This window comes from Molossus molossus, unplaced genomic scaffold (assembly GCF_014108415.1).
Source record: "Molossus molossus isolate mMolMol1 unplaced genomic scaffold, mMolMol1.p scaffold_m16_p_17, whole genome shotgun sequence".
Classification (NCBI taxonomy): Eukaryota; Metazoa; Chordata; class Mammalia; order Chiroptera; family Molossidae; genus Molossus; species Molossus molossus.
This window is the reverse complement of record NW_023425352.1, coordinates 7,570,694-7,592,427: the sequence shown is the minus strand read 5'-3', so window position 1 is coordinate 7,592,427 and position 21,734 is coordinate 7,570,694. Positions and strand designations below refer to the sequence as shown.

General features: G+C 50.6%; 2 protein-coding genes across 8 annotated transcripts in view; one reads left to right on the top strand and one right to left on the bottom strand.

Moving 5' to 3' along the window:
• The first annotated feature begins 1,314 nt into the window (after positions 1–1,314).
• On the top strand, positions 1,315–13,303 carry BNIP3 (BCL2 interacting protein 3). The gene is made up of 6 exons (XM_036265708.1): positions 1,315–1,545; positions 8,264–8,414; positions 8,912–8,996; positions 10,612–10,718; positions 10,795–10,944; positions 12,270–13,303. The coding sequence occupies exons 1-6, from the start codon at positions 1,500–1,502 to the stop codon at positions 12,313–12,315; spliced, it is 585 nt and encodes a 194-aa protein (XP_036121601.1). The 5' UTR covers positions 1,315–1,499; the 3' UTR covers positions 12,316–13,303.
• Positions 13,304–16,270: 2,967 nt separating this feature from the next.
• The window catches only part of PPP2R2D (protein phosphatase 2 regulatory subunit Bdelta), a 30,896-nt gene continuing 25,432 nt past the window's right edge, over positions 16,271–21,734 (bottom strand). For 4 of the 7 annotated variants that reach the window (XM_036265051.1, XM_036265050.1, XM_036265057.1 and 1 more), the window contains 3 exons: positions 21,192–21,361; positions 21,027–21,118; positions 16,431–17,205 (listed from right to left, as the gene is read on the bottom strand). In XM_036265051.1, coding sequence (XP_036120944.1) covers positions 16,926–17,205; positions 21,027–21,118; positions 21,192–21,361 — 542 coding nt within the window. In that variant the 3' untranslated portion in view covers positions 16,431–16,925. Of the gene's footprint in view, positions 17,206–20,249; positions 20,446–21,026; positions 21,119–21,191; positions 21,362–21,734 lie in introns of those variants that run through there. The other 3 variants (XM_036265056.1, XM_036265053.1, XM_036265052.1) reach the window with 3 other exon arrangements.

Below are 21,734 nucleotides of genomic sequence, written 5' to 3'. Positions count from 1 at the left end.
CAAAGGAGAAGACGTAAGCGGGTTACATGAAATCCATTGGTGATAGATTAGGGAGGTGGGAGAAGGCAAAGCAGGTAAACCTCTGGGATTGCATGAAAAGTAAACTGATAGACACATACATCTTTTACATAGGTGGGCACAGGAGAGTCAACAGTCAACAATTAACAAGATAACAACTATGAGAGGATTTATGGTCTCTGCCCTGGTTGTGCCCTGAGGAGTCTGGAGAAAGGGGACTTACCCTGGCATTCCAAAGTTACGTTATGGTATGTGCAAAGGACAACAGACATTCTCAGTTAAGGTAAAGATTTAGTTTTGTCAGGGAAGATTCTAGCCTAGCACATGACTACCTGCTATAAACTGCTTTTAGTTAAAAAGTTTTCATTTCAGACCATCCTCTGTGGTTACTTTCGGTCTCTGAGTTTGCAAGGCCACCACGCAGGCCTTCCCTGAGCTTGTCAGGTTAGCATGTGGCCTCTTTTCACACTCTGGTCTGACTTCCTGCAAGTCTGACTTATCGGACTGGTCACTGCAGGTGAGGGTCTGGATTTATGGGCTGGTAACTGCAGGTGAGGGTCTGGATTTATGGGCTGGTCACTGCAGGTGAGGTGAGGGTCTGGATTTATGGGCTGGTCACTGCAGGTGAGGGTCTGGATTTATGGGCTGGTCACTGCAGGTGAGGGTCTGGATTTATGGGCTGGTCACTGCAGGTGAGGGTCTGGATTATTGCAGGCGAGGGGCTGACCTCCCCGGCTGGTGAGTGGGGTGTGCGGCAGTTCTATCGTCACAGATGGCCTGTCCTGGTCTGGTTCCACATGCAGGTCACCAGCAAGCCCCTGGGACCCTGGGCCATCTCTTCACTGCCCACAGTGCTTGAGGGAGAACAGTAAACCCTCAGGCAGCTTTACACAGGGCGCTCAGTCTCCTCCTCCCCCTGCGCATTTGCACTTAGCGCACAACCGCCTGCAAGACGCAGGCCTGCCGCCTGCTCCGCTAGTAGGGCGCCCAGGTCAGTTGAATCAGCAGGGTACGGCGCCCCGCCCCCAGAGGATTGGCCCCGCCCCCGCTTTGGCTCCACCTGTCACCCCAGGCCACCGCCCCGTCCTTCCCGGCTTACGCGAGCCCCACGCACGCGCGTCCCGTTTCTAACATCTCAACCGCGCACGCGCGCCTCAAGCCTCAGACGACGCCTCTGACCCGCCCCGCGCACGCGCTGCACGCGCCGCACGCGCCCCGCGCGCCCACACGCCTCCGCGCACGCGCAGGCCTCTCCAATGGCCAATGGGTGACGCCGTCGCCTATCCGCCGCTTATCTGCCGTGTGTCCCTCCGAGCGCGTCAGTCAGTCGGGGCCCTCGGCTGACGGTGTTTGTCCTGCTGGGCCCCGCGCTTGTGTCCCGGCTCCCGCCCGTCTGTTCCGGAACCTCCGACACTCAACCGGCCCGGATCCCTACCCCAGCCGCACCCGGCCCCTGGCCGCAGCGCCCTCGCTCCGGCGCCATGTCGCAGAGCGGGACCCCCGGACTGCAGGAGGAGAGCCTGCAGGGTGAGCCGCGGGGGGGCGGGGAGGCCGCAGTGGGGACGGCAGAGCCTGCGGGGAGGCCGGGCCCGGGACGGGAGCCGGAGCCGAGGCTGCGCCTGCGAGGCGGGGCGAAGCCCACTCGGGGCTCGCTGCCCGTGGGCGGAGGTCGGTGCTGGGGGAGCGGGGACGCCAGGCTGGCGGCCAGGTGGGGCCCGGGACGTGCGGGCCCGGGCGCGGCTGCCGCTCCCCGGGGGGGATCTGACACGGATCGGACCCCACCACCCAGCGTAAACTGTGCCGCGCAAGGCCCCTGGGAACGCCGCGACTCTCCGGCCGCGGTTCAGCGCACTCCGTCGTTGGGACACCGCCGGCCTCGCCCGCAGGCGCCGAGCGGCGAGCTGAGCTGCGTGGAGCTCGGCAGTGCAGCCCGTAGCGGCGGTTAGGACCCGCGCGGGGACAAGGGAAGTCCCGGCAGGCGCAGGTCCGCCGCTGCTCTGCTCAGCGCCAGCGCTGGACAGCGTGGAAAACAGCGGCACAGGCGTGTGAACCGGCCTTTTCAAGCCCCTGTCCCACTTGCACTAGAAAATCGTTCCGACACAAAGCTCGGAACTGATTTGTGGGCCCAAAAGAGCAGCAGGGGGACTGGCCCCGGCAGCTGCGTGCTGCAGTCGGTGCAGAGCTGGAGCTCTTCGCCTGGTGCCTGTGCCCGCTGGTCCAGGCCCCTCGCTGCGCCGCCGAGGGCGGCAGCTGGAGGTCCTCCCCGGCCTCGGTCCTTCGGGCCCATCCGGTGAGCCCGAGGCCCGGGAGTGGGAGGAGGGGCTCGGTGGCCGCCGACCTCCGTGTACTCTGAAGCAAGAGTTTACCAAGCAAAAGGAACATGTAAATACATTTTGGGAGGACTGTTTGAACCCTCAGGAGTGAATTTTAAAATCCTTAATTATTCACATACAGTTAGTGAGCTTAATTAGCCCGATACATTGCGTAATATGCATTTAAAAATCACACCCACATTAAAAAAAGAAACCTGTAACCTCCATAAATTTTGAAATTGACTTAATTATTTTGTTTGAACTAGATTAAGGAATTATCCTTTCTGTCTTTCCTCACAAAAGATCCAGCGGGTGTTTTATAAACTCTTTGCCGTACAAGCATCCCTTTTGTGACTGTCAAACTACTTAATTAGCTAACACTGTGTATATTACCGACGGTTCAGATTTAGTCTGGAAGGTTCAGAGCACTCCTGAGGGGCTCAGGTCTCCCTCCCCTGATTGACACGGAATTGCTGAGTCACTGGCAATGCAAAATCGCCAGCTCACGAATTAAAAGACTGGTTTTTCTGTTTTGCTTATTCTATAAAAAGGTGGTTACACAGTGAATGGAAACTCATGGTAAGGATTCTCTGGGCCGTTCTCTCGGGTGTACGTGCGGCAGGGCACTCGCCACTCGCGTCTGTGGGAGGAGCCACTGGGGAAGGGCAGCTGCCCTGGAAATGTGAACCCTGCAGACTCTGGCGCCTGTCCTCTGCTCTGATTTGGTTCCCTCTTGTTTACCTCTGACGAGAACTGAGGAGCCGAACCCACAAACAACAGCACTTTCCTCTTTGCTTGTATTAGCTGGGGTCATATGCCTTCCCCCTTACAACTCCTGGCCCATTCTAGTTAGAGCTGTTGACTTGCAAGGTGCTCTGCACGCTCTTTTCTCCCTGGGTATACAACTTTTAACTGCCGGAGGAAGATGGAATTTTGTGCTTATGTTTGCACAGGATGGGGGAGAGGAGGCGCATGGCTTCCCTCCCAAGAGGCCCCTCTTCAGGGCAGAGCTGCTCATGAGTGCATCCTTCAGGAGGGTGCCCAGCCTTCACTGGGAGACATGCCCACCTCGTCATAGGATCTCGCCATGGACAAAAGTGTATGAAGAAAGAACTAATGATGTCTTTGAGGGAATTTTAGTACCGTGCAGTTCTGAGAGCATAAAAGGGTTTCAGACATCTAAATCCTAGCCCAACCCTTTCATTTCACAGATAGCCACAGTCAGGCCCAGCGGGCAAATGACAGCAGTTATGGAAAAATCAGTTGGCTTTATGTTAAGAATCACTTTTCAATAAAGTGTCTTGTTCCTGTCTCATCTCTCCCAGGGAAGAAGCCCTCTGTGACTAGGGTGGTAGCCCCCTTCCCCTTTAGCTGCTCTGCCTCAGGCTTTCCCTTTGGGGTGCCAGGCCTTCTCCAACACCCCTCTGTTCTGCCATTGATCCCCGTGTCTCATAGGGTAGTAGTTTGGATACTTGTCATTCCCCTTGCCACTCATTTTCAACCATGACTCCCATTGGCTTTTTCAAAATATATTTGCTGGAGTTCTGCCCTAGCACTCCAACTCAGAATTTGCAGTGTTGTGGGCTGGGTTCGGAGGGGCAGTGGAAATGCACTACAGGGTGATTCTCATTAGCCACAGTTGGGACCTGCCACCTCTGGCTAGGGTGTGAGGTAGCCTTGCAGGGCTCTGTTGGTTCCACCTGGGATGTGTGGAGGGCAGTGGGCTCCATTCCCTGCAGTCTGTCCCAGGAGAGGCTGGAGCTGGTGGACACTTAAATCCCATCAACCTTGTTCAAAGATTGACTTGCTGTGTGTCTTGTTAGTGCAATTACAAGCAGGTGTGGGGGAGGCACGTGGGAGAGGGCCTGCAGCTAGGAAGAGGGCTTGCCTGGATCCACACAACAGCACCTGTTTCTTCCTGAGGCCTGATTATGCCAGTTATTTGCTAGATTATTTGCAACTCTGAGGACATTTTGTAAGGTTATGAAGCAATCATAACCCCATCTTTCTTGCAAGATGTAAGTACATTCATAGCATACATTCTCTCATTTTCCAGGAAGTGTTTTCCTGCCCAGTTGTCAGTAGTAAAACTCCTGTCCTTATTCCTTGGAATACGGCTTTTGGACCCAAAGCCTTTGCTGCAGACAGTCCAGAATGGATTTTTTTCTTCCTGAAGGATGCTTAGGACTTTCTATGAGATGATTCTAAAAAGCATGAACTTGTTTTCGTGGAGCCGTGAGTTGGTCCTTGAGGTATAATATTTTTTTATTTTATTTTATTATTTTTTTTTATCCTCACCCGAGGACATTTTTTCCATTTTTTTTTGTTCAGATAGAGTGGGAGGGAGAGAGAGAGAGAGAGAGAGAAACATTGACGTGGAAGGGACACATCGAGTGGCTGCCACCCATACAACCCAACCAGGGCCGGGGACAAACTGCAACCAAGGTACGTGCCCTTAGCGGGAACCGAACCCGGGTCTCTCCGGACCACAGGCCGACGCTCTAACCGCTGAGCCAAACTGGCCAGGGCTCCTTGAGGTATAATAAAATACATACACACCTGAAACTAATATGATGTCATATGTCAAGGATATTTAAATTTCTTTATTTAGTGTTTCTGTTTGCTGGCACAGACTCTAAAACCCTTGGGATTTCTTGAATGGTAGGAGCGTCTTTGCTATTCATCAAGAGCCCCTTTTGTAGGGAGCCCCTGTGGAACCTAAGAGTCTGCTCAGCAGGTGATTCTTGAGGCCCTGGATCGGCTCCGGATGCAGGCCGAAGGACCGAAGGACCGACTGTGTGATCAGAGGGTGGAAACCAAGCTCCCATCTCCTGCAGGAGGGAGGGGCTGGCAATTGGGTTATGCAACTTTTGAGTTGGGAGGGTGGGGCAGAGGGGGAGGCCCCTGTGTGTCTCCTCCAGTTGGCTGCTCCTCATTTGTGTCCTTTCCAAGTAATGGGTAAACGTCAGTGAAGTGTTTTTCTTGAGTTCTGTGAGTTGTTCTGGTGAGTGGGTGGGAGATTGTAGGAACTTGAATTTGTGGTCTGCCAGGCAGAAGTGTATTCCATTTGTGGCTGGTGTCTAATGTGGGGGCAGTCCTGTGGGACTAAGCCCTTTAAACTGTGGGACCTGACACCAGATGCAGGTAGTGGCAGCACTGACTCGAACTGTTGGCCAGTTGGTATCAGAGAATTAATTGGTTACTGGTGGGAAACCTGTATACAGGTGTCATAAGTGGTATCAAGAAAGACACCACAGGCCTCGGGCCCCGTTTACGTCAGACACCATACGTGCTCGGGGCAGCTCTTTAAAGCTCAGTCTGGTACACTGAGCCAGGCCCAGAATCTGAATAAGCTGTTGAACCTAGAAAAATGGAACTGCCCTGCACGGGGCCCATGGCACTGTTCCATGCCATGGGGCTCAAGCCGGGTTGCTAGTTGGCTGAGTGTCACCATGAGTCCCAGAGAAAGGAGAGCTTGAGTTTTTATGATGATTGGGGGTGGGGCATCAGAGCACTTGGAAGATGGTCAGCAGCCTTGATGGCCATGCAGAGAGATGAACCATCTCCTGAATGGTGTTGTGGGGAAGTCCTGAAGTCACTGTGGCCTCTGCTCAGAGCAGAGGCTGTGTCCTGGGCTCCAAGACAGACGCTGGTGGCCGCCTCCTGTGTTCATGAGGAGGCAATGGGAGAGGCTAGCGAGGAAAACTGAGTTAATTTGAAAACCTTTGTCAGCAGCAGACTGGAAGGCTGGTGTCCTGATGTGCTTTTTTTCTGATTAATATTAAGGGTTAGCACAGCCCTGTGGTTTAGGACAAGCTGCTTGGTTCCCTCACCTCTGGGTGATGATTGTAATATAATTCGTTTGTTGAGTTTCCCTGGAACATGGATGTTTTAGTCTTCTGTAGTCTGACTTCACTCTGTCCCTACTCTACCTGTCCTCCATGTGCCATCACAGTGATCTAGTAACAAGGAGTTGTGCTGGAGACACACAGAATTAGGGCACAAAACAGGGAACTGTCGCAGGCCCAGAGACAGGCCATGTGTGTTCCCAGCTTGATCGCTGACAGGAAGCAGCCCTGAGCAGAGGCTGAAGCAGAGACTGTGTTGTTAGTGAATGGAAATACCTAACCCGGGTCAGATCACACACACAGATTACTTCTAGGTTCACTGAACCCAGGTCTGACTGAGTGTCAGAACAGTATAGTTTCTTGAAAATAAGACAGTATACTATCTCCATGACCTCAGATTAGAGAGATAGGAAATCTGTCTGAATTAAAATCAAGAGTTTATATTCATCAGAAGATGTTGAGTGAAAAGAAAAGCCATAGTGTAGTTTACTTGCAACACATTCAGATGGAGAAAGGCTGGTGTCTTGAATATTGAACTGCTACGGACAGAAAGATGGACAACTCAATAGAAAAGGGTCAGTTTTGAATAGCTAAATTAAAAAGATGCTATCCAAATGGCCAGTAACCATGGAAACATGTTCAACCTTTTTGCAAATCAAAGAATGCACATGAACCCACACAGGAGGCCCACTCCTGCAGTGGCCGCGTGTAAAGGCTGATGAGGCTGAGTTTGAGGTGGCTGCTGATCATGCTGGGGCAGGTGCATCAGCTCTGCCCAGAGAGCATAGAGAGCATGGTGGTTCTGGTAACATCAAACACACATTACCATCTTTCAGCCCAGTGATCCCACCCCTGGGTGTGTCCTCAGCAGAGACGAGAGCACATGGATACCATGAAGTTTAGAATGTTGATGGACACAAGCTACACATGTCACACAGTGGCTAGATGATGGTGTAGCCATGCAGTGGGGTTCTGAATGCAACAGCCACACAGATAAATCCATGCACACTTAATGGTCCCTCAAGTGCAAACTCCAGGAGTTGCTGTTGGGTCCTGGCCCTTCCAGCCTTCTGCCCTCACACCAGTGAGTGTCTTAGCTGCAGCCACGTGGGACCCTCCTGGCATTTGCTCTTTGTTGAGGGCTCTTACCTGACCTTTTGTGGGACATGCCAAAATTGTTTCCATCTTTCAGCACTCCCCCTGTCAAGCCCCCAACATACAGACAAAACCAGTAGCCTCTCATCACCCTGCCTTACTTGCCCAGCACGTCCCCTTTGTGTACACAGCCCAGCCATCCTGGGTGCACAGCTCTGAGCACTGTTCATGCACCAGCTCAGCTGTGGGGCTGGAGTGAGTTTATCCAGTTCACTCCAAACCCTGGGCTTCTGGGGATGAAGCTTCCCGGAAAGTAATGGCTTCACTTAAGGGTTTTGTGCTGGAAGTGGGAGCTGCTATTGTGTTATAGTTTGGTAAGCAGATGATAGTTATCTGAACCTATAAAACCTGTCTGGATAGAATCAATTTGTTTGGGATTTATAACGTCAATTTTTGTTCAAGTTAGAAATGCTGAGCTCACTCCCTGTGAGGACTCGGCCAGGTTACTTGAGGGATGGCTTGCTTTGCTTATCAGGTTCAGGCAGAAACCACCTTTGTTGTATCCAGTGCATATTCCTCTGGCTTCTGATGTAAACACAAACAGAGCAGCAAACGTATTAGTACGTGAAATTCATGGGGCCTCAGGGTCAGAATGTCCTGCTGGTGTGTGGGGATAGGTTGAAGTGAGATAGTTTAAACCTTACAATTTATAAAATCTCTTAAGCTTCTGTTGACACTCTTCTTCTTCTAAAAGCTGAGTGCAAAGAAGCACTTGGGTCATTTGGACTCTGTTGGCTGCAGACACGTGTTCTGGCTCACTCTGGGGGTGAGCCTCGGGTCCTCTGGGGGGTGAGGACTGGGTGCAGCTCACGGCCATGCTTCTTGTGTGTCCCCAGCTCCTCTTGGAAATGGAAGGGGGCTGGTTGTCTATTAGGACTGGAAGGTAGAGTGGGTAGAAATTCCAACACTGCCCTTGTTCTGTCCCCTCAGGCTCCTGGGTAGAACTGCACTTTAGCAGCAATGGGAACGGGAGCAGTGTGCCCGCCTCAGTTTCTATTTATAATGGTGACATGGAGAAAATCCTGCTGGATGCTCAGCATGAGTCTGGACGGAGCAGTTCCAAGAGTTCTCACTGTGACAGGTGGGTGCAGACACACACATCACAGTGCTGCCGTACTAGGAGCAAACAGGCTTGACTGTGGTGCCCATTCCCTTAGTAGCCCCTTGTCCTCTGGTCCAGGGAGGGACGGTGATCCAGCAAGGGGCGGACACTGTCCTGTCCCCCTCGCTTCTGCCTCCTCACCTTGAGTAATTTTGTCATGAGCCACTGTCCTTGGCACAGCCAGTGACTCAAGACAGCGTGGCTGAGTCCGAGATCAAAGGTCAGTGCTCTCCAGGACTGTGTGATAGACTGCAAAGCTAGTGGCTTGTAAAGCCCACTTCCCTCAGCCTATCCCATGTCCCCCCAGGACTAGCTAGTTGACGTTTGTTGAGCTCAGCTGAAAGGTGGGAGACTGGTCTGGCCCTGGTGGAAGGGAAGCTGCGCCTCACTGGGTGGTCCCGTCCTTGGGCTTTGCTTCTCCTGAAGGGGAGAATGTTAACGTTGTTTTCCTCACTCTCATTCACGTTGTTCCCTAGCCCGCCTCGCTCACAGACCCCACAAGATACGAACCGAGTGTCCGAGGCAGACAGCCACAGCATCGGAGAGAAGAACAGCTCTCAGGTAGGCCAGGACGGGGTGCAGTGGGGTCTGCTCCTGCAGTCGTCCTGTTTCAGGACGGAGTGCAGAAACGGCTGGCTTTGTGTGTGTCTCGCCTTCTTCTGTAGTGTGGGTGAGGGCATCCCTGCACTTGGGCTCACACTGAGCCGACTAGAGGTACAGGCTTAGGTAGGACACAGGGCGGGATCCCTCTGGCTCGTGTCTGTGGCCTGGAGAAGGGTAAGTGGGGGGTCACTATGGCTGGTCACTATCTTCTTGGCTGTAGGCTGGGCCATGAGTGGGTTTTAGTGTCTACAGGAGAGCCAGCGTCATCTACCGGCCGTTCAGGGCATACCTGCCATTGTGGTCAAAATGCTGACAGGCCTTCCTCATCGGGCACTGCAGTTGCTTCCAGAAACTACCCTCAGGCCGTGGTAACGGGGGGGGGGGGGGGGGCTTGTGGTTCAGAGTTAGGAGCTAACCGGTGGCTGTTTCAGCCTGAGGTCCCTGTTCTGACCGTCAGGCCTAGGCTTTGCTGTGAGAGTCAGTGCAGGGTGCCGGTCCCCCGGACGTGTGTCGGTGCGGAGACCAGCACTGCTTAGCTGCGCTGGGCCTGGGGCCGGCTCTGCACACAGGAGATGCCTCCTTGGGCGCTTGTTCAGCCAGCACTTGGTCCTCTCCTTCCCAGGCTGATGTCCCTCAGGACAGGAGTCCTTGTACCTCAGGCGTTGTCCGACACCAAAGGCTTCCAGGACCCAGCAGGAGCATCTGCCCTAGACACTTGGGTCCACACCCAACTGGGGTGTGCCTGGGCATCTGGTTGGCTTTGCATTCTGAAGCCTTTCTAAAATGTTAAGCAAATTTATTTTGGGGTTTTAAAAAGGAATTTTATGCTCAGGTACAGAATTTTTTAAAAGCAAAAACACCTATAATCCTTCTTTTTTTTTTTTTTTTGTTCAGATAGAGGGGGAGGGAAATAGAGGGAGAGAGGGAGAGAGAGAAATATCGACATGAAAGGGACACATCGAGTGGCTGCCACCCGCACGACCAACCAGGGCCGGGGACAAACTGCAACCGAAGTACGTGCCCTTAGCGGGAACCGAACCCGGTCCCTCTGGACCGCAGGCTGATGCTCTAACCGCTGAGCCAAATTGGCCAGGGCTATAATCCTACTTTTAAAAGTCCCCTTTAGTTAGTGTATTGTGTTACATAATTTGAAAAATACAGCTGGGATCCCGGTCTGAGCTTGGCTTTCTTTCCCTGCCGCCTCACGCGAGAGCAGCTTTCCCTTCCACGGCTTGCTGTGCAGGGCTCCGTCCCTGAGCCGCCGCGGCCCCTCTCATTTCCTTCTGTTGCGACAGCGCTGCCCTCTGTCTCTGCGCGCGTCTGTCCTCACTGCACATTGTTTCCTTGGGACAGTGTTTGCAGCTCTTAGTGCCACCAGATCTCACAGCTGGGACTTCGACCATAGTGTCTGTCTGTCCGTAGAAGGGGGAAGAGTGTGAGATGCAGCCCCAGGGCCCACCGGCTGTCCAAGGACCGGTTCTGAGCTCCACCTCTGGTCCAATGCCAGGTGGGAGGCGGTGCTCTCAGTGTGGGTGTGATGGTTCCCCTGCTTTTAACATTCACTTTTTCTTAGTCTGAGGAAGATTACATTGAGAGAAGGAAAGAAGTCGAAAGCATCCTAAAGAAAAACTCAGACTGGATATGGGACTGGTCAAGCCGGCCCGAAAACAACCCCCCCAAGTGAGTCTGTTTTTAGCATCATGAAATAGCCTTGAGGCGGAGCGTGCCAGCGGACTCACATCTCGCCCCTCTGCAGGGAGTTCCTGTTCAGGCACCCAAAGCGCACGGCCACCCTCAGCATGAGGAACACCAGCGTCATGAAGAAGGGGGGTGTCTTTTCGGCCGAGTTTCTCAAAGTCTTCCTTCCATCTCTGCTGCTGTCACACCTGCTGGCCATTGGGTTGGGGTAAGTGACCCTGCATGGCCTGCCTGGACAGTTCTAGATCTTAGTGACTTCATTTTAAGCATTTTACTGAAATAATAGGTCATAAGTCACAGCTTATGTAACTGTGTAAACAAACATGCCCATGTGATCACCATCCAGGTCAGGAAACAAACATGACTGTGACCCCGGGAGCCCCGCCCCCTGCCCCACAGGATGGCCTGGCACTGACGCTGGCTGCCTTACCTGTGCTGAGTGTAGACGACCAGTCCCTCCTTCGTACCTGCTGGTGCACACTCTGAACACCGCTCTCTGCTGCAGAGAGGTGCTGTCATCTTCACCTCCTGCAGTCCCTCAGCAGGGACAGCAAGGCCCTTATTCTCTGCCTTCTCGCACTAATGGTGCAGAAAACACACAACTTCAGCTACGGGTCCCAAGGACCTTCAGCCTGGACAGCCCTGAGGCACCAACACGAATCTGGGGAGGCAGGGCTGCTCTTCTTTCTGGCTTGCCCCCGCCTGTCCGGGGTGATGGCCTCGCTTGTCCTCGGCAATGGTGATCTGTGGCTGCAGCTCACTGGATGGATGGGACGGGCAAGACAGCTTCTGATTTAGGCTGGTGCCACTTGGCAGGAGGGCTTGCGTCTGAGGCAGAGGGAAATGGGAGCCAGAGCCCAGTTTCCATGACCCTGGTAGCCCTGTGGGAGGTGAGAGGAGGGTTGCTGTCCCTGACCTCTGAACCCCAGACACAGTTCTGCCTGTGGAAAAGTCTTCCTGGTGGGCTCCTTAGTGCTGGTGTGCCCAGTGCGTTTCAGTGTCAGGCTCACCCGGGTGTTCATATGCAAAGCACTTCACATTCTGAGGGGGCAGGGCCTTCAGTTCAGGTTGGTGTCTGCAGCCAGCTCCCACCTGGTGGCTGCCCTGCATCCTTCCTTCCAGACTTTATCCCAGACCTCTCAGCTCCCCTCTCCACACCCCTCCTTACCATTTGCCATGGCCTACCAAGTCCCTCCATTTCTGTCCCCTTTCCTGGAAGTCACAGCCTTCTCCGCCATGGCCTGTGTGAGTTGGCTGTCATTACCAGGAGCAGGGACTTTCTCCAGAAGAGCTGTTGCTGTGGTGGAAACGTGCAGGTTGGGGAGTCTGCTCTGTTGTGCGGGTGTTGAGAGCACTGCCTTGCAGGCATGCTTGGAATTTCCAGATGAGGTGACTGTAGGGTGCACACAGCAGCAGGAGAGAACACTAGGTAGCCATGCAGCCAGGCTTAGCTGGCACAGGGACAGCAGGGCTCATGCCTGCCCGGCCATGGAGTCCTGGGTCCACACTCATCACCATTACTTTTCCGCTTAGAATCTACATCGGGCGGCGTCTGACCACCTCCACCAGCACCTTCTGATGAGGAATCAGAATCGGCTTTTCACAAAGGAGCGGGATTCATACGGAGCTTGTGACATGGCTCACTGAGGCGCTGTCCTGGTCCTTGGTGGCTGGCCACTGTGTTGATTTGTTCTGTAAATGCTGCGTGCCCGACTTAGTGAGACTAGGAATAGACACTGAAACCACACTAACCTAGAACCAACTGTACCTGTGGGATCAATCAATGAGCATGTCACACTATACGTACTCCTGGAATAATGTGGTGGTAACTTTTCTTCGATATTATAAATATGAGCATAGATAATTTTACCATGCTAGTCATGATGTATGTAGTATTTTAATAAAAACTATCTGTAACCTTAATTCAGTTAAAATTCTCCCTATTTCGAAAGAATGAATAATGTTATTAAAGTAACTCCTTAAAGGGTTTATCCCAAATAAACATGTGGCCTTACATTCACACCGTTGGAGGACATGCTGTATGTGGATGCAGGTGTCTGCTGAAGACCACACTTCACTGCTCGTTGTTCTGAGTCATGTGTGATAGGGTCTGGGGCACACGCTGGGCCCTGTGCAATGTAGACAATGGCCCGCGTGCTGGGGCAGGATGGCAACTGTAGTGACCACGTGGATGATGTGCCTAAGACACCTGCTAAAGCACCTTCCTCTTCCCCACTCTGGATTGCAGAATTTAGACATATTTGTGTTCATTTTTGTGTGCTCTGAGATTCAGCTTCATTCTAAGCAAATCTGTGTCTAAAAGACTGGAAATAGAAAATAAATTTTTGCCAAATCCTTCAGAGATTACTGTATTTATACATAGTTTGAAATGAAACACCATAAAACCTTCATGATTAAACTGGGCATATTCCCCACTGTCTGAGTGTTTTCTCCCTCCAAGCATGGATCTCAGAAGGCTGCCTCTGGTATACCGTTTATGCTGTCCTGTACTTGTTTCAGTTTTCCACGCTAAATGCAGTTGTATTAAAATAAATGTAACAAAATTTCATTTTTAAAAATCTTTGTTTATATTGAAATGATTACCTTGGAAGGGGACGATTACACAGGCCTCTCATTGGAAGACAACTGGGTGAATGGCATTTGAATTCTGTCATGTACCCTCTAAAAAGTGTTTCTGAGGTCACACTGAATCAGCAAGTGTTATCTTCCTTGGGAAATAGGTCTGCTCCTGGGCTTCTGTCTAGTATCGTGACCCTTGGTTGGTGGTGTACTCAGCATGTTCAGGAAAGGTCAGTGTCCTCAGAATTAACATTCTTTAAAGAGCTAGTGAGCCCATTGCCATCTGAAGCGTCAGTCAGGCAATTGCTTGTCCCTGTCACCAATGGCCTTAGCTGAGCTCTTAGTGAAGTGGGAGATGAGGTTTTTTTTTTTAGAGGCCTTTTCCCATCACACTGCATCATTCCAGTGGACAGTTTATTTAAAGCATGTCTATGTATTTGTACTTTTGTTTATCTTTCAGGTAGAATAACAGTATTGTAATTGAGCTTTTTCAAATAGTCTAACAAGTATGCAATACAAAATATTTAACAATCCAAACAGTTTTTGATTGAAAACATTTGACTGCTTCTTTTAAATTCGGTTTCCTCATCCAGACATCTGCGCTGCCCAGACTGGGTCTGCAGACTGTGCTGTGACACTTGTATTTTGCCACGAGATGAATATGGGGACAGCTCTCTGGAGGGAACCTGGGCAGTACCTTTAAAAATGATATTTGGCCCTGGCCAGTTTGGCTCAGCGGTTAGAGCGTCGGCCTGCGGTCCGGAGAGACCCGGGTTCGGTTCCCGCTAAGGGCACGTACTTCGGTTGCAATTTGTCCCCGGCCCTGGTTGGTCGTGCGGGTGGCAGCCACTCGATGTGTCCCTTCGCGTCGATGTTTCTCACTCTCCCTTCCTCTCTCCCTCCCACTCTATCTGTACAAAAAATAAAAAAATATCCTCGGGTGAGGATAAAAAAAAAAAAATGATATTTGTACATTCCTTGTGACCTAAAACCCAGTTCAAGGAATTTACCCTGAACACAAACCTCAAAATTTGCTCAAAATTTGCAAATTAACTACAGTGTTTATAATAGGATGTGAGTATAAACATTTGCTACAGCTGAAGTTCCTGGCAGGAAGACAGGTTGGATAAGCTTTGGCACCTCCACACAATGGAGTACCGAACTACTTTCTTCCTCAAAAGGGGGGCAGGTCACCAAGCTGATACTGCATGATTCCTAAGCTGTTGTCAAGAGTGTCAGTGGCAGGCAGTTTTAGAACAGCTCAGTCAACTGATGGTCAGTCTCCCAGGGGAGGTACTGTCTGTCCCCTCCCAGACTCCGCTGCTTGGAAGAAAGTGATGCTGGACTGCTCAGACTGGCCGCTGCAACCCATCCCTTGGACCCACCCACCCACCCACCACGCTGTGAGGTGCAGAGGCCTACCTGGGTAGGGCGGGTCAGCGGTCAGGGCAGTCTGACCTTGATGGGGACCCTCTGGTTTCAGGCGAGCTGCCCCAGCTGGAAGATGAACACAGAGTCCAAAGTGCAGAGTGGTGAACAACATTAAGAGAGAACACACGGCGTGCTATCATCTATGTAAAGAGCCATGGGAAATGTGCACATCTGCTCACGTGCTTTTCGGCTCACCGATGTCAACGACTTGTGGACGCTTTGAAATCAGACTTTGAGTCTGGTCTTGTACTGGCTTATAAAAGCTCAATTTTTCTTTTAAAAAATTTATGTCTGAACCCACAAGTGAACAAAGCTGCTTCATTAAATCCAGATTAGCCTAGAGGGCTTTCAAGCCTCCAGTAAAACAAGCACAGCATCCTCAGCAACTAAAAAATCCACAGAATTAACTCAGGAACAGGTAAAATACCTTTAACTTTAAATAGGAGACAAGAGGAAAGTTCTAGAACAACTAAATATTTTGTAAATGAAAACTGTAAACAAATAAATCCAAGTCTGAGAACACTAAGATTTTTACCCAACGGGAAGAGAAAAAGGCTTATCTGGATGGAATCAAGCATAACGGAGAAATTCCTAGAGGCCTTTTTAAGTAAGTGCTTTTTACATGTGACTGAGGGCTCTGCAGTACCTGAGCAGTGCCCCTGCCCCGCCGGGGAGGGCCACGGGGACTCCGGAGGCCGCTGAAGCCATCCCCAGGAAGCGGCCCCCGACTAGCAGCAGCTGCTGCAGTGATGCCAAGGCCCTGAACTGCTGCTCTGTCCCCTCTGAGACAGAGAAGGCTGGCTTCCTACTTGGTGGGAAATGTATTTTAAAAGAAAGATGGAAAAAGTTGTCCAAATACACAGCGCAAATAATTAAACATTTAAATTTTATTATTTTTTTTGGTCAAAATAGTGGAAATATATACAATCCTATTTTACTAGAGCTTTGTTTTAGGACCAGGGATGAGGAATGCTCAAATAACTGTTCCGTATCAGACCTGGGAACCGTGTCACAGCCAATATACAGTGTAAGCACTATTTTTAAATGAAATGTACTTTTAGCTTCTCAATTTCTAACTCAATGTGAACAAAAGTGGCACTGTTGTTATTAATTCAGGGTAATAAGCAACAAGTATTTGTGTTCCTCTATCAGTAATCAGAACACACCTCAGTTTCCAGAGTGTAAGCCCAGCTCCCCTCCCCTGGACACTGCCTTGGGCTCAGGTTCAAGTCTGGAGGCAGTGTGGCCCCAGCACAGTGCGGTTACAGCTCTATGGCTTTTGTCCTGGAAATGCAGGTGGCCTCACCCCGCAGCTGAGGTTTGATTTTGCTGGCTCATGCACAGTGTGAGCGAGTTGTAACAGCACGCCCCCTCCTACTGTACCGAGTCATAAAGAGGCGCGTTTTCAACCGCAGTGAAGCTGAATCGCGTGGAACCCGGTCGGTGTTCATCTCACAGCAAGTCTGGCCAGTTCCTTGTAATTTGCTTTCTCAGCAGTGAGTTAAGGTGTCCCTGGACCTTACCTGGTGTCAGAGGTACTATTTCTACAGAAATAAGCAAGTTAGGAAGCTTGGGGACGGGCACACTCAGTATTTCACAGGTCCCGCGACCTTGCCAATGAAGGACAAGGTTTCAAGTAGTTCTGAAGCACGATTCTGTGCAACCTCATTATCTGCGAGCAAAGAAAAAGGCAATACTTAGGTTTGGATTAAAAACACTTTGTATAGTGTGTTGCTTTTATTAGGTGGTTACACCAGAGGGTGTGATGGAAGATACAGGTGTGTGGGGGTTAAGCTGCCTGAGCCTGCTTGGCCAGTAGCCCTGGGAGGTCGATGCAGTAGCACGAGAGCCCTAGTCAGACGGCAGAGGGACAAGAGAGAGAAGGGACAAGTTTTCTGTTGGGTGTTCATTTTTTGGTCTATAAACTGGAAAGGAAGGCTCAGATTTAAATAAATACATTTATTGTGAGTAATGGCCTTTACTGAGCTCTGTCCATCAGTCTGTACCAAGCAGGTTCTTCGCTTGCGCAGCAACCCCCACGGCCCCGCTGGCTGTCTGCACACAGGCTCCAGTCTAGGAAGGGAACGAGGCGTGCACCCTGCGCTCCACGGAGAGGACACCCCTTCCCTGACGGAGCCCACTGGGCGTAGCTATGCGGGATGAGACGTTTGCGTGCTCCTAGTTGACTTTGTCCTGGAATATGTACAGGTTGTTGGTGGCAGCCACGGCAATAATGTTGTCGGCAGGGTGCCAGGCCGTGTGCAGAATCTTCTTATTGAAGTCCAGACTGTCCACACTGATCTCGTCCTTCTTCCTCTTCCCTCCTGGACACACTCTCCGGGGTTTCAGACTGGCTCGAGGCTTGCTGTTCTCTCTGGAGGCTTCCAGGGTCACGTCCCTCCGCGTGTTTCTGTCAAACATCCTGAAGAAGTTGTTGTAGGACCCCGTCATGATCGCACTGTTCAAACAGAGAAGATGTGTGAGCTGGCAGGTACTCGATGCCCGCCGAGCGCTGGGCCCAGCATAACAAGCCACGTGGTCACTCCTGGTATCCCTGCACTACTAACAGAACATTTCTTAGAGGCAAGACATGAAAAGTAATCATGGCCAGGAAGGGAACACAATTTCTTACTGAACTTCATATATAAAATCATATCAGTAAAAATCAATATTACAGAAGGAGAAAGTAACAGATTCATACTTTTAATTACATTAGTGCATTTTCAAGAAAGGTAGAAGAAACCCTTAATATCATCTGTCCCAGTCATAATAACAGTATAATTTATTTTCAAGCTTTAACTTCTGTACTGTGTCAGTGATTCAAAGTTGATATCCATGTTCATGTTCAATAGATATTAGTCTGAATTGTCACTGTAGTTTCACTCACAATCAAAGAATGTGTTTTTAATTCTTAATTTCAAAAAGTTTTTTTCACATAAAGCAACAAGTTAGCAAAAGTCATTGGGAGAAGTGTGGGAGAGAGTTAGAACATCATTTCACAATAAATTCCAGATGCTGCAATACTATTTCGTCAGGATTAATTCTAATGGTTTTCGGTAAATCATACATCCTCATAATACATTTCTGTTACATTAGTAAAAACTTCTTGTCTTTTTCAAGAAAAAGGGTTAAGCAACAGTAAACGTTCCCTTGACTCAAGCCCTGGCTTTAGAACGAGCCTAGTTTTGGATGAGATGTGTCCAGACAACACGTTCTGATTGCTCCTGGCAGGACGAGACCAGAGTCGTGGCCACTTCTGCAGTCTTCCTCTGACACCCATGTCCTCCTGTCTCATCACTGCATGAAGAGCGGCTGGTCGTCAAGGCACCATGAGAGGGAAGCCTGGTGTTTCCTTTACATGGTTCACGACTGATCCTGGCAGCTGTGGGCAAATACTTGACTGTCTGATTAACCTCATCTAAAACTTCATACCAGAAAAAAAGATAAAACTCAAAAGAAAAATTACTCCCAGCTATCTGTGCTTATTTTGACTGTGGGAACACTGAGCAGTGGCTGGCTGGCTGGCTGTTCTCTAGATAACCTAGAGCATGAGGAGGCAGGGCCGTGGGCCACATGGCCGGGGGAACAAGGACAGGGACCTCCTCCAATTCACCCCTCCCCTCAGCGGAAGCTTCCAGGCAAAAAGTCAGGGCGGTGTTTGTGAGAATGAAAGAATAAGTAAACGTTACTAAAAAGCTTTTGGAAGTTCCTGGGGCCAGGTAATTTAAATGGATTTTGCATTCATTCAGATATACCAAAAACCATAAAGGATACGTAAGAATATCCATGTACCATAAGCCACTGCTGACAGTTAAATCCTACTGTGTCCCCTGTGGCACACTCAAGGTCTGGGTGCACCATCCTAGATGTGTCTCTGGTCTGAAGAGTTACATGTTCCTAGACACACACCATGCTACATGTCCTAAACTTCATGCTATCAAAACATGCGTGACTGGGCAGTTTGCTGTCTGTGCTCAGCATCTTCCTGAGACCATCTGAGGGGCACATGTGGTTTTACTCCACACAGCAATTTTCAAGTACTGTACTTTGCCATTTCTAGAAGCTCTGATTGATTCTTGCCCATATATCCTAGGCCACTTTTGTCTTGTGCCTTGTTCAGGTTTGGTTCCTTCCTTTAATCTGTAAATATTTCTGACATTCTTATTTTATATTCTGTAATGTCTGATTTCAGTATCTGAATTCTGAGAGGTGAAGTTCTGTGTCTGCCGACTACTCGCATAGTTTTCGCCTGTGAGCACATGTGCACTGATGCAGCTCGGGGAAACCCTGAGCCCTGTGTGTACCAGCAGAGGCCCTCCGCCACGGTGCCAAGCGCCCCTGCACGTTCTCGGTAGGTTTGCCAAGAATGTGGTCCTTGAGTGCTCTCCACCTGGCCCGCTTCTCAGGGCTGTCTGCAGCGGTCCAAGTGCAGGCTTGTTTACCACTTGTTATAGAAAGCTGTGTGTACTGGCTGTGACGCAGCCCCACTGCTTGCGTGGTATCTGCCGGGCCCCACGTCACTCGTGTGGGACTGGAGAACCAAGGCCAACACAAAGCTGCTTTGCTGATCCATGAGGAACAAGTCCTCTGTCTCTGACCCAGGAGTCATGTCCTCAGTCAGCACCATGAAACACTAAGAGGAGGCGTGAGAGAGAGGTAGGTTGGGTACAAACCCAGAGCACCTCACCCGCAGCACAGATCCCACAGCCAGTGCAGACACACACTTCACATTGCTGTGAGGGAGCACAGGCTCGGGGCACAAAATCTCAGGGTTTTTTATCCTCACCCCAGGACATTTTTTTTCCATTTTTTGTTCAGAAAAAGTGGGAGGGAGGGAGAGAGAGAGAAACATCGATGTGAAAGGGACACATCGAGTGGCTGCCACCCACACGACCCAACCAGGGCCAGGGCCAGGGCCAGGGCCAGGGCCAAACTGCAACCGAGGTACGTGCCCTTAGCGGGAACTGAACCCGGGTCTCTGTGGACCGCAGGCCGACGCTCTAACCACTGAACAAACTGGCCAGGGCAAAATCTCAGGTTTTTATCCACCCCAATACAAGGTCTCAGACGAACTCTCCTGGGACCCCCATCTGAATGCAGACAGATGCCTTTTCCATAACTCATGAGGGTCCTAGCTTCAGTGCCGAGTCTGCGTGGGCCTATGAGCCCATGGCGTGAGTGTACCAATTGTGGGACACAAAAGCTGAGGGCTGGGGTCCTGGCTTGGCTCCCTCTTCATTTTTGGCCCTTGTGAGCGCAAGTGTGCACGTGAAGAAGTGTGTGTGGTTATATCCAGCGTTTCTACTGTTGGTGCCAGAGGGCTTTCAGAACGCCCGCCAATCCCTCACTGCCAGGAGCACTACCATGCCCTAAGGTTCTTTTACGACGATGCAAGATCATCTACTGCATCATCTGAAACAGACTTTTTTTACAATATTAAAGATACAACTCTCAGCAATACTGGTATTATCATCTTTAAAGAACGTGCACAAAATAAACTATTGATGTACCCAACTGTCACATTATAAATTCAATCAGGATTTCACCCTGGCCATCTCCACTCTTCGTCCAAGTGCGACAACCAATAGCTCCGAGGGTACTTTCTTCTACTTCTGTCCAGAAGAAAAGGCAAACTGAACTGTGGCTGTCCACATGCTTACAGATACACGACCTCCTCACTTCCTTTCTTTTCACGCATCTTGGAGATATTAAAAAAGACGAAATTACCATTCACTAAGCATTTTTTTTGTTACTCCTCACCAAAGGATATTTTTCCATTGATTTTTTTTAGATAGAATGGAAGGGAGGAAGGGGAGAGAGAGAGAGAGAGAAACATGATGTGAGGAACACATTGACTGGTTGCCTGCCGCATGGCCCTGATGGGCACTGGGGATTTGAACCAGCAACAGAGGTACATGCCCTTGACCGGAAATCAAACCTGAGATCTTTTGGTCTGCAGGCCCGATGCTCTAATCACTGAGCCAAACCAGCCAGGGCATTTACACTAAGCATCTTAAAAGCCATCAACACGAACCTAGTACAGTGCTTACTGTCTAAATATAGAAAGAATTATGAACAAGGGGAGACACTGGCTCAAACATCCTGTTCTCCCCACCTCGAGACTATCACCAAACAAATGGCCTGGAAAGCCAAGTCCGTCAGCATCTTCCACGCAGCTTGCCTCGGCTCTCCGTCTGTCTCCGGAAGCTGTCCACTGGGCCCAGGGAGACCCAAGGGAGAGGAGCCTGGGGTGGTGGTCAAGTCTCGATACAGGCTTACCTGTCCGGACCGTTCCAGCAGCACTCAAACTTGTCAAAGATGCAGTCATTTTCGTACAGAGAACACAGCTTGCTTCGAAGGTACTCATGGACCTTAATGAGATCACAGGATGGTTAGAAATCGTCTCGTGTTAAGATACGGCGTGTCCCCGAGCAGCAGCCTCACCTGATGGGTCTCGACGGGCCGGCTTTCCATGTTGAGATCCCAGACCTTCACCGATAGGTAGTCTCTGGTCATCATGTATCGACCACTATGACTGAATTTCACATCGGAGATGGAGGAAATTATTTCTGAGAAGAAAGACCTACTGCTGGGATCTTCAGGTTCTTCAAAAACTGAAAACAAAATGGTTTTGGCTTCTGTTTAGAAACCGGACAATAAATCATTTTGAAGTCCAAGCAGGGCTTAGGCCCTCCCTGACACTCCAGAGGGACACTGCTCAAGCTTCCAGTCCCCAGCTGCTTTCTGGTTTCGACTTCTGTGCTCAAGACATTTAGACAGGGCACTTCAGTGCCAGGGAGTAACAAAGGGCAGCATCAGAAGCATGGCCAGTCTCTCACCTAGACTCAGGACCAGCGTCTCCATGGGTGAGGCCTCAACTGGTACCTGGAAAAGCTTCCCAGGACATGCTGACGTGTGCCCTGGTTAAGTGTTGACGGGAGGCTGTTGCTGCACAGACATCTGTGTGCCCTTGAGCACCAGGCCCTA